Raw genomic sequence first — 13,490 nt, forward strand, 5'->3', positions numbered from 1 at the left:
AAGGAGATGACAGGTAACACCGTTCCCTCAGTAGCCCACCTGGTTACCTGTCTACACATGACACTTGGAGACACTCATTAGCTAGTGGACAATACAGAAATTATTCTGAACCTTTATAAGCTCCGTCTGTGGGCCTTTCTCCCTCATACCTACCTGCTAAACACATCTAGTTTCTCATCATGAGAATTGAGATGCTGTTGCAACTGCTCCGAGCTTATAAATCGGCGGTTACATTCATAGCAGGGCCAGTTCTTCTCTTGCTCCCGAAGAACTACAGTCACAGAAGAGAAATCATGAAGGCTGATGATCAACAGACACCAATACAACTCAAATGCCTGCGATCCCCACCATTCTTATCTTGCTGCAGCCCAAAGCATTCATAGCTATACAGTATCTGCTATTTGCATGACTGTTTTGTTATCAAATCAAAAGCTAAAACTTGGCAGAGAGTTGCTTTTTAGGATCTTACTTTCTAATGCATCCATGCAAGGCATCAAAGGAACAAATACCCTCACATCACCCTCTCGCAGCCCTCAAAACACGCACACGACTTCACCGCACCAAAAACACATGAGATGTTACAAAGATCTGTATTCAGATAGCCTAGTATTCAGACCCAGGTTTCATAATCTGAGGGTATGTTTTAGAACAAGTAACTTAAAACTCAATGCCCAGTATAATCACTTCAGCAAAATGCTCAGAAGCACCCCCTAAGTTGAATATAGGCATACTCCATGACCCAGCAACTCCACGCCTAGACACATACCCAACAGAAATGTGCACATAGGTTCACTAGAAGACATGTCAGAATGCTCGCAGCAGCACTCTTCAAAATAGCCAAAATCAAGAAACAATCTTATTGTTTAATAAAGAATCTGCCTGGTCTTTTTCCCTAGTTGGTAACCTTTAAGTCACTGGAATTTCCTGAGTAATAGGAGTGTCTTTGTTATTCATGGTGTCCCACCCCACAAACATACCCAAATGTATTCTAATGAGATGCTTCAGAGCAGGGACAGGCCATGCAGGAAAGCTCAACCATGTAATTGGAAATGTGGGGCTTTGAGCCAGGGGTTATCGGCCTGACCTCATGGAAGGAGGAGGAGAAGGGGGAGCTGGCAGTCAAGCTTGATCACCCGGACAATGATTGAATCAGTTATGCCTGTGTCATGATGTCTCAATAAAAATGCTGGACACTGAAGCTCGGGTGAGCTTCTATGGTTGGGAATCATATATCAATGTACCAGGAGGGTGGCATGTCCTGAGGACATTTTGGGGCTTCCCAGACCTCACCATATGCATCTCTTCATTTGACTGGCCCTAATATATAAAAATCATACATTTTAATATATTAGATATATAGATCTTTACATTATAATAAATATAAAGGATTGTAACAAAATGTCCATCGTTAAGAACAGCTCTTTTCCGAGTTCTGTGAGTCATTCTTGTGAATTATCAAACCTGAGGAGGTACCGGGAACCTCCTAACCTGTAGCTAGTTGGTCTGGGGCTTGGGACCTCCAGAGCCTGCAGCTGGTGTCTGAAGTCTTGACTGCCCTGAGCCTGTGAAACTTGACCTAACTCTGGATAGTGTCAGAATTGCATTTCACAACCAAATCTACAGTAAAATGGAAAAATCAATTGTTTTATATTCATACACCAGAATACCAAATAACAACGAGAATAAATAAATTATAATTATATACACCAACATGGATGAATCTCACAAATACCATGTTTAGCAAAAGATGCCCAGGCACCAAAAGGGTACATATCATATAATTCTATTACGCACAGTTCGATAACAAGCATATCTTATTGTGCGGTACTAGAAGTCAGGAGAGAGTACTTAGGAGTGAGTAGGAATTAGAAGGCAGCACAAAGAAACTTCTGGGGCACAGTAATGCTCTGTTTCTTGATCTGGGGGCAGGTTACATGGGTGTGTTCACTTTGTGAACATTTAAGCTGCATACTTACAATGCGTGCAGCTTTCTGTATATAGATTATACTTCAGTGATGTTTGCATTGAAAACAAAGCCAATGCCTGCCTTGGTATATCCTCAGAGATGATAAAATCTGGATAGGAATCGTCCTCTGATCTAGGTTCTAATTTGGCATTTGGAAGTTTTCATTATATTAAATATTATTTTCCAGCACACATGAAAGAAATGTAAACATCATTGTAATTTGACACTGAATTAGATGGAGATGTGTGTCTCCAAAAAACCTACTGGAATAGTTTCTGAAATATACTGAGACAAAAAATTAGAGGTTTCATAAAGATGTGATATATACAATTTAGAATTCATATAGAAAATGTAAAACATAGACGTCTAACCACCTTTCCTTTCTTCCTCAGAAATGTCATGAATTTTCTGGTTCACGAACTCAGCATAGGACGCAGCATACCACACCTGCAAGAAGCAAGTATATCATCAAGAACTGGGGACGTCACCAGATGTTCCTCGCATGCTTACATTATTTCTCCTGCTTCCAGGAAACAATTCAGGCTTTTCCACAGCCCATTAACAAAGGAAAAAAAGATCACGCTGTGAGCTCCCCTTGCAATACCTTTCCAGCACATCAGTCAGGAAGTTCATTTGCCAAGACACACTGCCTGTTTTTTCTTTTTCTTTTTCAGAAAATAGTTACTGTTACTAGAATAACTTCACAGGAATTATAATCATAGTCTCTTCAACTAAATAAAACAGCCTCCTCTGATTTCTTATCTATATTTAAACACCAGTTTTTACAGGGTTGTAGTTACAGTGGTTGCCACCAAACACCCCTTACTGGAGTCACCAATGACAACTTCAAAGGCAACCACCGGCCGGGTGCGGTGGCTCACGCCTGTAATCCCAGCACTTTGGGAGGCCGAGGCGGGCGGATCACAAGGTCAGGAGATCGAGACCACGGTGAAACCTCGTCTCTACTAAAAATACAAAAAAATTAGCCGGGCGCGGTTGTGGGCGCCTGTAGTCCCAGCTACTCGGGAGGCTGAGGCAGGAGAATGGCGGGAACCCGGGAGGCGGAGCTTGCAGTGAGCTGAGATCCGGCCACTGCACTCCAGCCTGGGCGACAGAGCGAGACTCCGTCTCACAAAAAAAAAAAAAAAAAAAAAAAAAAAAAAGGCAACCACCTTCTCTCGCCCACCCACTGGCTACTTCTGATCACTCTGTTTGCCTCTTTTTTTTCTCCCTAACTTCTACATATTGGTGTGGCTCAAAGCTTAGTTAGAGTGTACGGCCTTCTTATTTTGACTTCAGGTGGCCACTTTCATTTCCAACCAACTCTATGCTAATGACTCCCAGATTAATATCTCCATCCCAGACGCTCTTTCTCTGTTCCCTCTGAGTGTGTCTGACTGGATGTTTTGGATGTCTCACAAACAGATGAAACTTAGCGTGTCCAGAATGGAATTCTCAATGCTTTCCAACTCACGCCCCCACCCATCTTCCCCATCTTGATGAATACTTTCCACCCAGCTGCTCAGACTTGAAACCAAAGGTGCCTTTGATTTCTCTGCTTGCTTCCATATGCCTTTAGCAAGGACTGCCGCTCCCTCAGGTGTTCTCCATCCCTACTTTTGCCACCCTGATGCATGCCAAGACCATTTCTTGCCTGGATGATCACTTGGCCTTCTGACTGGCCTCTCCTTTTCTCTGCAATCTACACAGTAGCCAGAGTGGTCTCAAATCCCAGTTACCCCAGTTGGATCATTACACATCATATACAGGCATCAAAATATCACATGTATCCCAAAAATATGTACAACTAATATGTATCAATAAAAAGAACACACAATCAGATCTTGTCATGCAGGCAATGGCTTCTCATCTCATAGTAAACCTGAAATACTTGATAATCTCCAAAGGGCTCCACAATCTCCCCAACCTGGAAAAGCAACCTCAGCCCTTGTCAGTCCCCCTGACCCACGCTTCAGTCAACAGGGCCTGCTTTCAGCTGCTCAAACATGCCCAAGTCCTTCACCACCCCAAGCATTCAGCCCTGCTGTTTCACCCTCACCCCTGCCATAACCCTCTGTAGTGCTGGCCCCATTCCATAGTTCTCAGCCTCAGCAGTGCCTCGTCAGCAAGGCCTTCCCTAACCATCACATCAAAATCGGTCCCTTCTTGTTACCTGCTCTTTCTGCACCATCTGTTTCCTTCATGGAACTTACCCCATGAGTTATTTGCTTGTTTACATCTTTCTGTCCATTTCTGCTCTAGAATAAAGGTTCCCTGAACACAGGGAGCCAGTCTGTTTTCTAGGGTCTCAAACACAGTAAGAGTTCAATATATCAATTACTAAGTGAATTAATCATATATAATTTTATGGATTATTTTATATATATGGAAATACTTATAAAGACACTTTATTTTTTACTGTGGAATAGACTACATAGTCTGTATTCTATAATTTAACTAACTATGCCCCTGTAGTTGTACTTTTAGATGGATTATCACTTCACTATTATAAATCTTACCCTAATCTATCAATTCCAAGGTGTATTTTTAAATATTTTCACAGGTCAGACGTCAGGATGTGTTTCACACTCTAGGGCCTTCTACAGTCATGGCCACGATGGAGCTCTTGCCACCTGCCCACTGCTCCTGCACAAAGCTGGTCAAGCTCTTTGTACTGTTCTCACCTCATTCTGTTATAAGCCCACTGACACCTCATGAGTGGACACTTGCCAAGCAATGCAAACGAAGGCCAAAAAGCTCTGTCATTTCCCTGAGAACAAACACAAGAAATCTGAAAGCCATACAAGGCTGGCGTGCGTCCTGCAGGGCTTCTCAGGAAGGCATCAGCTGTCAGAAACTTCCTACAGACTTGATCCGAAATCTCTCCATTTCCAAGGATATGTGATTCAATTGAGGAAAAAGGCACAGATGAGTTCAGTCAAATGGGAAAGCACAGTGTCAAAACTTGCAGGAAGGTGATCAGTGGCTTGAGGCAACATCCCAGGGGCAAGAGCAGGGCACTTATTTTTAAAATATTGCAGCTGCATCAACCCTCTCGATGGCACAGAAGATGAGAGCATACAGAAAGGCTCCAACATCCACAGTGAAGTCAAACAGTGATGCAGGAAAAAGAATTCAGGCTCTGCACACAAAGCAGTTTATACCTCAACCAATTTATTTTGCTTCAGTGTGTCTTTTTATGAATGCACAAGTATGATATAATTTTTAAATTATGTCAAAATAAGTCTAAAATAGCTCCTTCTAACCATTTTTTATTTTTAAAAAGCACTATAATAGGTAGCATTTTTTTCTTAATGATGCATAAAATAATAGTGTATCCTAAAGTCACTGGTATCTTAGAGTCAGTAAAATACAGTAGAGTCTAGTACTGTCTTCTTTTTATAACTATTTCCTCGGATTAATGTTCAATGATTAGATTTACCCAGCCAAGAACACTTTTGCTATATACTTCCAGAAATGTTTTATGAAATGCAATTCTACAATTAACATTCCTATTTTTTAAACATTCACATTCATTGTACTGTATCCATTTATTTCTGCTAATTTAAACATAAATAGTAGCTCATAGTTATTTTGAGGGTTTTTAAAATTATTAACGTTGAAAATTTTTTTTGACTTTTTAAAGTTCCAGGGTACATGTGCAGGATGTGCAGGTTTGTTACACAGGTAAACATGTGCCATGGTGATCTGCTGGACCTATCAACCCATATGTAGGTATTAAGCCCAGAATGCATTCGCTATTTTTTATGTTTTAAAACTTTTTTTTTACTATTTGTTTCCTTCTCCAGATAAAGTCAACGCCTGACATTTGTTCATTTGTCCCTCTGGGGGTAGTGAGGTCTGTCAGTATTCAAAGTTGAACTTTTTAATGTGTATTACAAATATTTCCCCCATTCTGTTGTTTCCTTTTTATTTGTTTTATGGTTGTTCATTAGACTGAACTATTATATTCTTATTTGTTTCTCTCCAACTTTATAGTTCTATCTACTGGTTTCAAAGAGGAAATCTCCCCTTCACAGTTAAAAAATATTCACCTCAGTTTCTTTTCTAATCAGGAATTTATTGGGATACATGGTATGAGATACAAATCTCCTTTTACATGCTTTCTTCAGGGTTAATGGATTCTCTAGCTGATGGTTTCAAAAACAGAGGTTCTGCATACCTTTTTAACAAAACCCAGGATTCTTTCTCCCTCAAAAGAGGTATCCATTTCTAATTTGTACCATATGCAGGCACTGTGCAATTCAGTGTTTGTGGACTTACATGATCATTTCATTTTTCATTTATATCAGGAAGCTAAAGAGTATTTTGATCCCCTCTTTTGGCATGTTCTTAATATAAGTTTTATTTTAAAAAAGGAATTTTCATTTAGAATCACAGCAAAATTTTGTTATGTCATCAAGAATTATTATTTAGATAAATTTCAATAGTTATTACTCAAAAATATATTTCTGAAATCAGAAGTCAGCACACAGGATTCTTTGAGTAAAACATTCACACACAGAAAAAAATCTTGTTCATACATCTAAACATCTTGCCCATACATCTAAAAATCTGTTTCCCAACTATGGAGTGTGTAAATGAAGTTAACCCACATCTTTAATCACTTCATCACAGATACAGACGCGCTCCTGTCAATGGTTTGACTTACAATTTTTTGACATTACGATGTTGCAAAAGTGAGACGCGCTCAGTAGAAATCGCCTGAGTGCCCGTACAGCCATTCTGCTTTTCACTTTCAGTATTCAATACATTATATGAGATAGTAAACACTTTATTATAAAAGAGGCACTGTGGGCCGGGCGCGGTGGCTCAAGCCTGTAATCCCAGCACTTTGGGAGGCCGAGACGGGCGGATCACGAGGTCAGGAGATCGAGACCATCCTGGCTAACACGGTGAAACCCCGTCTCTACTAAAAAATACAAAAACTAGCCGGGCGAAGTGGCGCTACTCGGGAGGCTGAGGCAGGAGAATGGCGTGAACCCGGGAGGCGGAGCTTGCAGTGAGCTGAGATCCGGCCACCGCACTCCAGCCTGGGCGACAGAGCCAGACTCAGTCTCAAAAAAAAAAAAAAAAAAAAAAAAAAAAAAAAAAAGAGGCACTGTGTTAGATAATTTTGCCCAACTGTAGGTTAATGCAAGTGTTCTGATTACATTTCAGGCAGTCCAGGCTGAGGTATGATATTCGTAGGTTGAGTGTATTAAGTACATTTTCAGTTTACAATATTTTCAATCACAATGGGGCTTATTGGGATCTAACTTCATCATCGGTAGAGGAGCATCTGTACCGGTCTACTCCCCAAAACAACTACCTCTTTACCCCGGACCTCATGCTTTCACATTGGCTCTGCACAATCTCCTGGTTCAAGCGATTCTCCTGCCTCAGCCTCACAAGTAGCTGGGATTACAGGCACCCACCATCACGCTCGGCTAATTTTTGTGTTTTTAGTAGAGACGGGGTTTTGCCATGTTGACCAGGCTGGTCTTGAACTCCAGACCTGAAGTGATCCAACCGCCTCAGCCTCCCAAAGTGCTGGGATTACAGGCGTGAGCCACCATGCCCAGCCTCACAAAGGCCCTTTGATAAGCATAAAAGTCATATACTTTTCATCCTATTTGCAGGATTATGACAGTGTATACTACATGGTAGCTACTCAGTAAGTATGTGAATAAGCAGGAAATGACTTTTTTTTTTTTTTTTTTTTTTTTGAGACGGAGTCTCGCTCTGTCGCCCAGGCTAGAGTGCAGTGGCCGGATCTCCGCTCACTGCAAGCTCCGCCTCCCGGGTTCACGCCATTCTCCTGCCTCAGCCTCCCGAGTAGCTGGGACTACAGGCGCCCGCCACCACGCCCGGCTCATTTTTTGTGTTTTTAGTAGAGACGGGGTTTCACCGTGTTAGCCAGGATAGTCTCGATCTCCTGACCTCGTGATCCACCCGTCTCGGCCTCCCAAAGTGCTGGGATGACAGGCTTGAGCCACCGCGCCCGGCCGACTTTTTTTTTTTTTAAAAAAACAAACCCACTTTAGGGAAATAAACTTGCAAAAAGCCCTAAACAATCACTCTTGCTAGCAAATAGCAGCACGGGTCTGGCAGCGCTGTACCTTCAGTTCCTGCTTGGGCTCCACATTTTTTATGGTTGTATAATACACATGGTGGCCATACTGGTAAGCCACCAGGTTCTGTTCCAGGTGATTCTGGGCTGGCCGCACAAACATCATCCAGTTACAAAGCGTCTCATCCGACAACTCAAACCATAGGTCCTCATGTAAATCCCTGTCTTTTCTGTCCCCTTTATCAAGAGAAACCTGTACGAAAAAAAAGCCACACAAAAAACAAAACAAAACCTTCAATATGAGACACATTTTACAATGTCACAATACACAAAGTATTGCTCCTAAAAGTAACCATACATCCTGGCTCTTCCCTTTGTATCTGCAAAAATCCTAGACCTATCACTGGCCAAATGTTAAAGGGAAAAGATACTTTCTGCAGCCTCAACTGTAGGAAAATTACCGGGCAAAATCTAAAAGTTAATCTAATTGCGTAGGTTTAGCTAATATTTCACAAAACATGACCAAAAATGCTATAAATATGCCAGAAAATGCAAGCAAAATACTCTCTAGTTCATTACAATTTGCCTCCTTTTGGGGTTTCATTGCATTCATTTATAATAGGCAGCCCAGGGACAGGCATTTCTCTTTACAAAGTAATATTCTTGCTTGGAGGTTTTGAGAACACAAAGAAAACCTCCCCGCGACAGCAGATGACTTGTCAAAAAACGCATCCCAAATATTCACCCTTTCCCACTGCCCTTTCCTTGCTCTCTGGAGCGGTTACGCGAAGCAAGGAGCAGAGAGGGCTGGACAGAAACACAAGGGTCAGCTGCAAAGAGATGACTATAAACATACTTCACCATACAGGGAGCTATTCTTTAACCAGAGTCTACAGGTCAGACCTGTTTCAAAACTGGAAAGTGGTTTTCTTGCAAACATTACTGGCACACAGCAGATTACATTAAGCCTACATAATTCTCTTTGCATTCCAGTCAAAATTATTTTAAATACAGCAAGCAAGCCCCTGTTGTGGGCTGAACTGTGTCTTCCTCAAAATCCACATTGAAGCCCTAACACCCAGTACCTCAGGCTGTGACTACATTTGGGGACAGGACTTTTAAAAGGGTACTTAAGTTAAAATGAGGTCATTAGGGTGGGCCTTATTCCAAACAGGACTGGTCCTTATAAGAAGGGAAGATGGGCCAGGAGAGGTGGCTCAGGCCTGTAATCCTAGCACTTTGAGAGCCCAAGGCAGGAGGATCACTTGAGCTCAGGAGTTCAAGACCAACCTGGGCAACATGGCGAGACCCTGTCTCCATAAAAAATACAAAAATTAGCCAGGCGCGGTGGCTCATGCCTGTAATCCCAGCACTTTGGGAGGCTGAGGTGGGTGGATCATGAGGTCGAGAGATCGAGACCATCCTGGCCAACATGGTGAAACCCCGTCTCTACTAAAAGTACCACAATTAGCTAGGCTTGGTGGCAGGCACCTGTAGTCCCAGCTACTTGGGAGGCTGAGGCAGGAGAATCACTTGAATCCAGGTGGCAGAAGTTGCAGTGAGCCAAGATCGTGCCACTGCACTTCAGCCTGGTGACAGAGCGAGACTCCATCTCAAAAAATAAATAAAATAAAATACAGACATTATAAATAAATTAGAAGGGGCAATTAGGACGTGGATACACATACAAGCACCGAGGAAAGACTCTGTGAGGACATAGTGACAAGGTGGCTTTCTGCAAGCCAAGGAGAGAGGCCTCAGAGGAAACCAACCTCAAACTTCCAGCTTCCAGAACAGTGAGAAAATAAATGTCTGTCGTTTGAGCCTCCCAGTCTGTGGTATTTTACTATGGCAACCCTAGAAAACTACTGTAGCCCCTCAGAATAACTCATCTAATGCTTTCAGGGACTAAAATTGTAATCTCCATCTCATTAGTGAGTTTCCATTTAACCAAATTAAGATAGAAAGAAGAATACTAGCAAACAACCTCTAAGGAACAGGAATAAGAGACTCAGCAGACAACGCAGTGCTCCTTGAAACACGGCTGAAGAACAGGAGTGAGGTGTGATAAAGCATATACCTTGAGGTGAATATAACAGTCTTTCAGCTCCGAGCCCCTGACGAGAGGCCCCTCCACGGGGCCGAACTGGGTGCGCTTGGGGATGCGCCGCTTGGAGAACACGCCGCCCAGAAACCTGTCTATGTAGAGCACCAGGGGGAGGCTCGCCCTCGCACGGGTGAGCACCGGCCGGTTGGGGATCGGGTGCAAGGGGCCATGCTTTGGGCACACTGAAGAATGCGCGTTATTGCACTCTTCACACCCTGCAAAAGAGAGAGAGTCTTGAAGAAAAGTCCAATTCCTCAGTATAACTTGATGTGAGGTAAAAAACTCTGACCTGAAAAATCCCCATCTGCATTTTCAAGCCAAAATGCAATGAACTCCTAATGGTGCTACCCGTTCAATGGTAATTCACTCTCTCTGGTAGACCAGTAGTCCCAGCTACACCTGTAGTCCCAGCTACTCGGGAGGCTGAGGCAGGAGAATCGCTTGAATCGGGGTGGCAGAGGTTGCAGTGTGCCGAGATTACAGGATAAATCCTGTAATTCTCCTCTAACATCAGACAGAATTTGCTTATGCCTGCCACGAACAACCAGCAGGCCACGACTGAGTTCTCTGCTGGAGAGTCCTTTGAATAGTGGCCACTACATTTACAAATCACATTTACAAATCAATTACAACAAGAGTAAAAAGAGCTTATCAGGCTAAATGTTGCACTATCTGATGAGACAAAAGAGGTGAATTTTATCGTATGCCAATAATCTCAATAAAACTTCCGCTGCCGAGGGGCTAGACTGCCTGAGTTGGAGTCCTGACCCTCAAAGTGTTGGCACAGCCCTGGGAAAGTTACCCACCTCATGGTAGGGCCATGGAGGGCAGGAAGAAGGCAGTAGGCTCAGGGCACCCACGCCTGGGATAGAACGGCATTCTTAAAAGGCTAGCATGGAAGAGGCAAAGCAGCGAGGCAAACGTGTTAAAGCTGCAGTGGCTGAAGAGCGCGGGATCGGGCACATCTACCATGGTGGTTTGGTAGCTGAAGCTCTGGTGTGAGAGACCTCGGCTCGGCTGCCTGATGCCCCTTTGTCCCTATGTGACCCTGAGCGAGTTTCCCAATCTTCTGAGCTTCAGTTTACTCATCAGTAAAATCAGAAAACGAAGAAGAGTGTCCCTCAAAGGGCTGCAGTGAAGGCCAGGTGGGATGATGCAAGCAGAGAATGTGGCACAGTGGCTGCACACGGAAGAACCTGGTTCACGGGAGCTACGTTCACACACACACACACACACACACACAGGCAAACACAGACACACACACACACACACAAGACAGACCCAGCTTCCCTGGGGGAGTCCAGTGCCCACACTTACATAAGTCGTGCGGGTCGAAGGGCCGGGGCGGGTCTGGCTCCCAGTCATCCAGATCTGTGTCCTCTCCATCTTCTTCCTCATCTTCCTCAGTGTCCTCATCCTCATCCTCATCCTCTTCCTCTTTGGCCTCCAGTCTGCCTAGGGGAGTCTGCAGAGTTGCCAAAGGGTCGGAGCCATCCACACTCTCGATGGAAGGCAGCACCTGGTTATGCACTGGCAATGAGGCCTGGGCAAAAGGTGAAGGCACAGAGTAAGCAGACATGGACACCTGCTTTCAGTTCGCTGGTGCCCGCTGGCAGAAACAGGGCGCAAGCGCTGGGTGGAATCTAGTCTTCGTACCAGCTCCTTCCAGGCCCTGGAAAAATGACTTCCCTCCACAGGCTGTGAGGAAGCGCTGGCTTCATTTTTTATCTGACTGCTCACAGCCTTTAACCCCCGCCCTCCCTCTGCCCCTTCGGTCCCACACCTGGGCAGGCTGCTAAGAAGGCTCAGGTGCTCCCCCCTTTGGCAGTGGGGGAGATTCAAAACTGGCAAGGCCCTGGCCACCTGCGCACTGACCCCACCCCTTAAACTCAGGAAAACCTGCTCTCTGCCTGGCTCATTCAGGCCGTTTCACACTGCTTGAGGGGCCTGCCCTGCCTCCCAGAGACTTCAGATAGGTAAGCAACAGACCGTTTCGGTGTGTGCACATGTGAGGCACCATCGGTTTCCACATCTGAACTAAACCTGGGGTAGGGGGTCCCTCTTGCCTTTCCAGAGTGGTCCCACCACAGTGGAGGGGGGACATGAGTTGACCTAACCTCAACCACTTGTCTTTTAAAACTCAACACGTCGTGCAACACATGGTTAACAAAGTTCAATAGCTCACAGCCCTCCTTTCCAACAGCTCAGGCAGGCTGAGGTTTTTAAGTAAGAATAAAAGAGATGAGATGCCTGTTTGTTTCATCCTGCTGAAGTCAGTCTCCTGCAAATAAGACACAGCTTGGGTCATGTATTAGGTTAATGCTCTCGTATCAAATATCCTGGCAGAAAATGGTACCTGAAAAAGTTCTCCTGCCTCCAATCTAAGTGTTACGGGATTATACACTGGCCTAGAATCCCTTTATTCAGTCTTGCTCCTCCTGACCAATTAGCACAAGGTCATACTCAAGCCATGTCCTAGTCAATAAATAAAGGAAGCTTTTAAAGATGCCACTCCCTTCATTTTCTCATATGTTGTTTTCCTCACCTAGAATACTCTTTCCTCAGCAACCTTCTAAATCCTACCACATTCCAGTTTCCCAGTGAACCGCCTCTGATGCCTCCAGCCCTCCCTGAGTCTCCTCTGCTCTGAACTCCTGCAGCCCTTGGAGCCATAGAATCCCTCTCACAACAGCACTCAGCGTCTGCTTCCACACTTCATGACCTCACCAGGCAGCCTGAATCATTCTGGAATAGTTCTATGACATTTTCTGTGGAGCCCAGATCTTCCACGCTTTGGTCGGGGCCCAGGACTTTCCTCTGGAGGTCGGTAGAATAAGTGTAACCCTTCTGCCACAAGAATCAAATATCTGAAGGCCAAAAACCCCTAATTCATTCAGTCATTTCTCAAATGACCAAACTCCCAGCTCCCTGATCATCTTGTTGTCTTCATTTATTTTGCAGTGGATTCCATATTTTTATTAATACAACATCAGGGTGCATTAGTGTTTACGCTGGCCACATTGTTCTACTGCAGACCCATCTTGAACCTGCAGATAACTAAAATTCCTAAGTCCTTTTTTCCCTCCATAGAGTGCTATTTTTTTTTTTTTTTTTTTTTTTTTTTTTTTTTTTGAGACGGAGTCTCGCTGTGTCGCCCAGGCTGGAGTGCAGTGGCCGGATCTCAGCTCACTGCAAGCTCCGCCTCCCGGGTTTTTACGCCATTCTCCTGCCTCAGCCTCCCGAGTAGCCGGGACTACAGGCGCCTGCCACCTCGCCCGGCTAGTTTTTTCGTATTTTTTAGTAGAGACGGGGTTTCACCGTGTTAGCCAGGATGGTCTCGAACT

The 13,490-nt window shown here is 44.2% G+C and overlaps 1 protein-coding gene across 5 annotated transcripts in view; it reads right to left on the bottom strand.

The window, feature by feature from the left end:
• PRDM10 (PR/SET domain 10) overlaps positions 1-13,490 on the bottom strand; it is a 60,559-nt gene that overhangs the window by 33,036 nt on the left and 14,033 nt on the right. For 3 of the 5 annotated variants that reach the window (XM_025358234.1, XM_025358235.1, XM_025358233.1), the window contains exons 4-8: positions 11,464-11,689; positions 10,120-10,361; positions 8,089-8,292; positions 2,341-2,413; positions 154-271 (exon numbers count right to left, since the gene is read on the bottom strand). In XM_025358234.1, coding sequence (XP_025214019.1) covers positions 154-271; positions 2,341-2,413; positions 8,089-8,292; positions 10,120-10,361; positions 11,464-11,689 — 863 coding nt within the window. Of the gene's footprint in view, positions 1-153; positions 272-2,340; positions 2,414-8,088; positions 8,293-10,119; positions 10,362-11,463; positions 11,941-13,490 lie in introns of those variants that run through there. The other 2 variants (XM_025358237.1, XM_025358236.1) reach the window with 1 other exon arrangement.

The sequence above is a fragment of the Theropithecus gelada genome, chromosome 14 (assembly GCF_003255815.1).
Source record: "Theropithecus gelada isolate Dixy chromosome 14, Tgel_1.0, whole genome shotgun sequence".
Classification (NCBI taxonomy): Eukaryota; Metazoa; Chordata; class Mammalia; order Primates; family Cercopithecidae; genus Theropithecus; species Theropithecus gelada.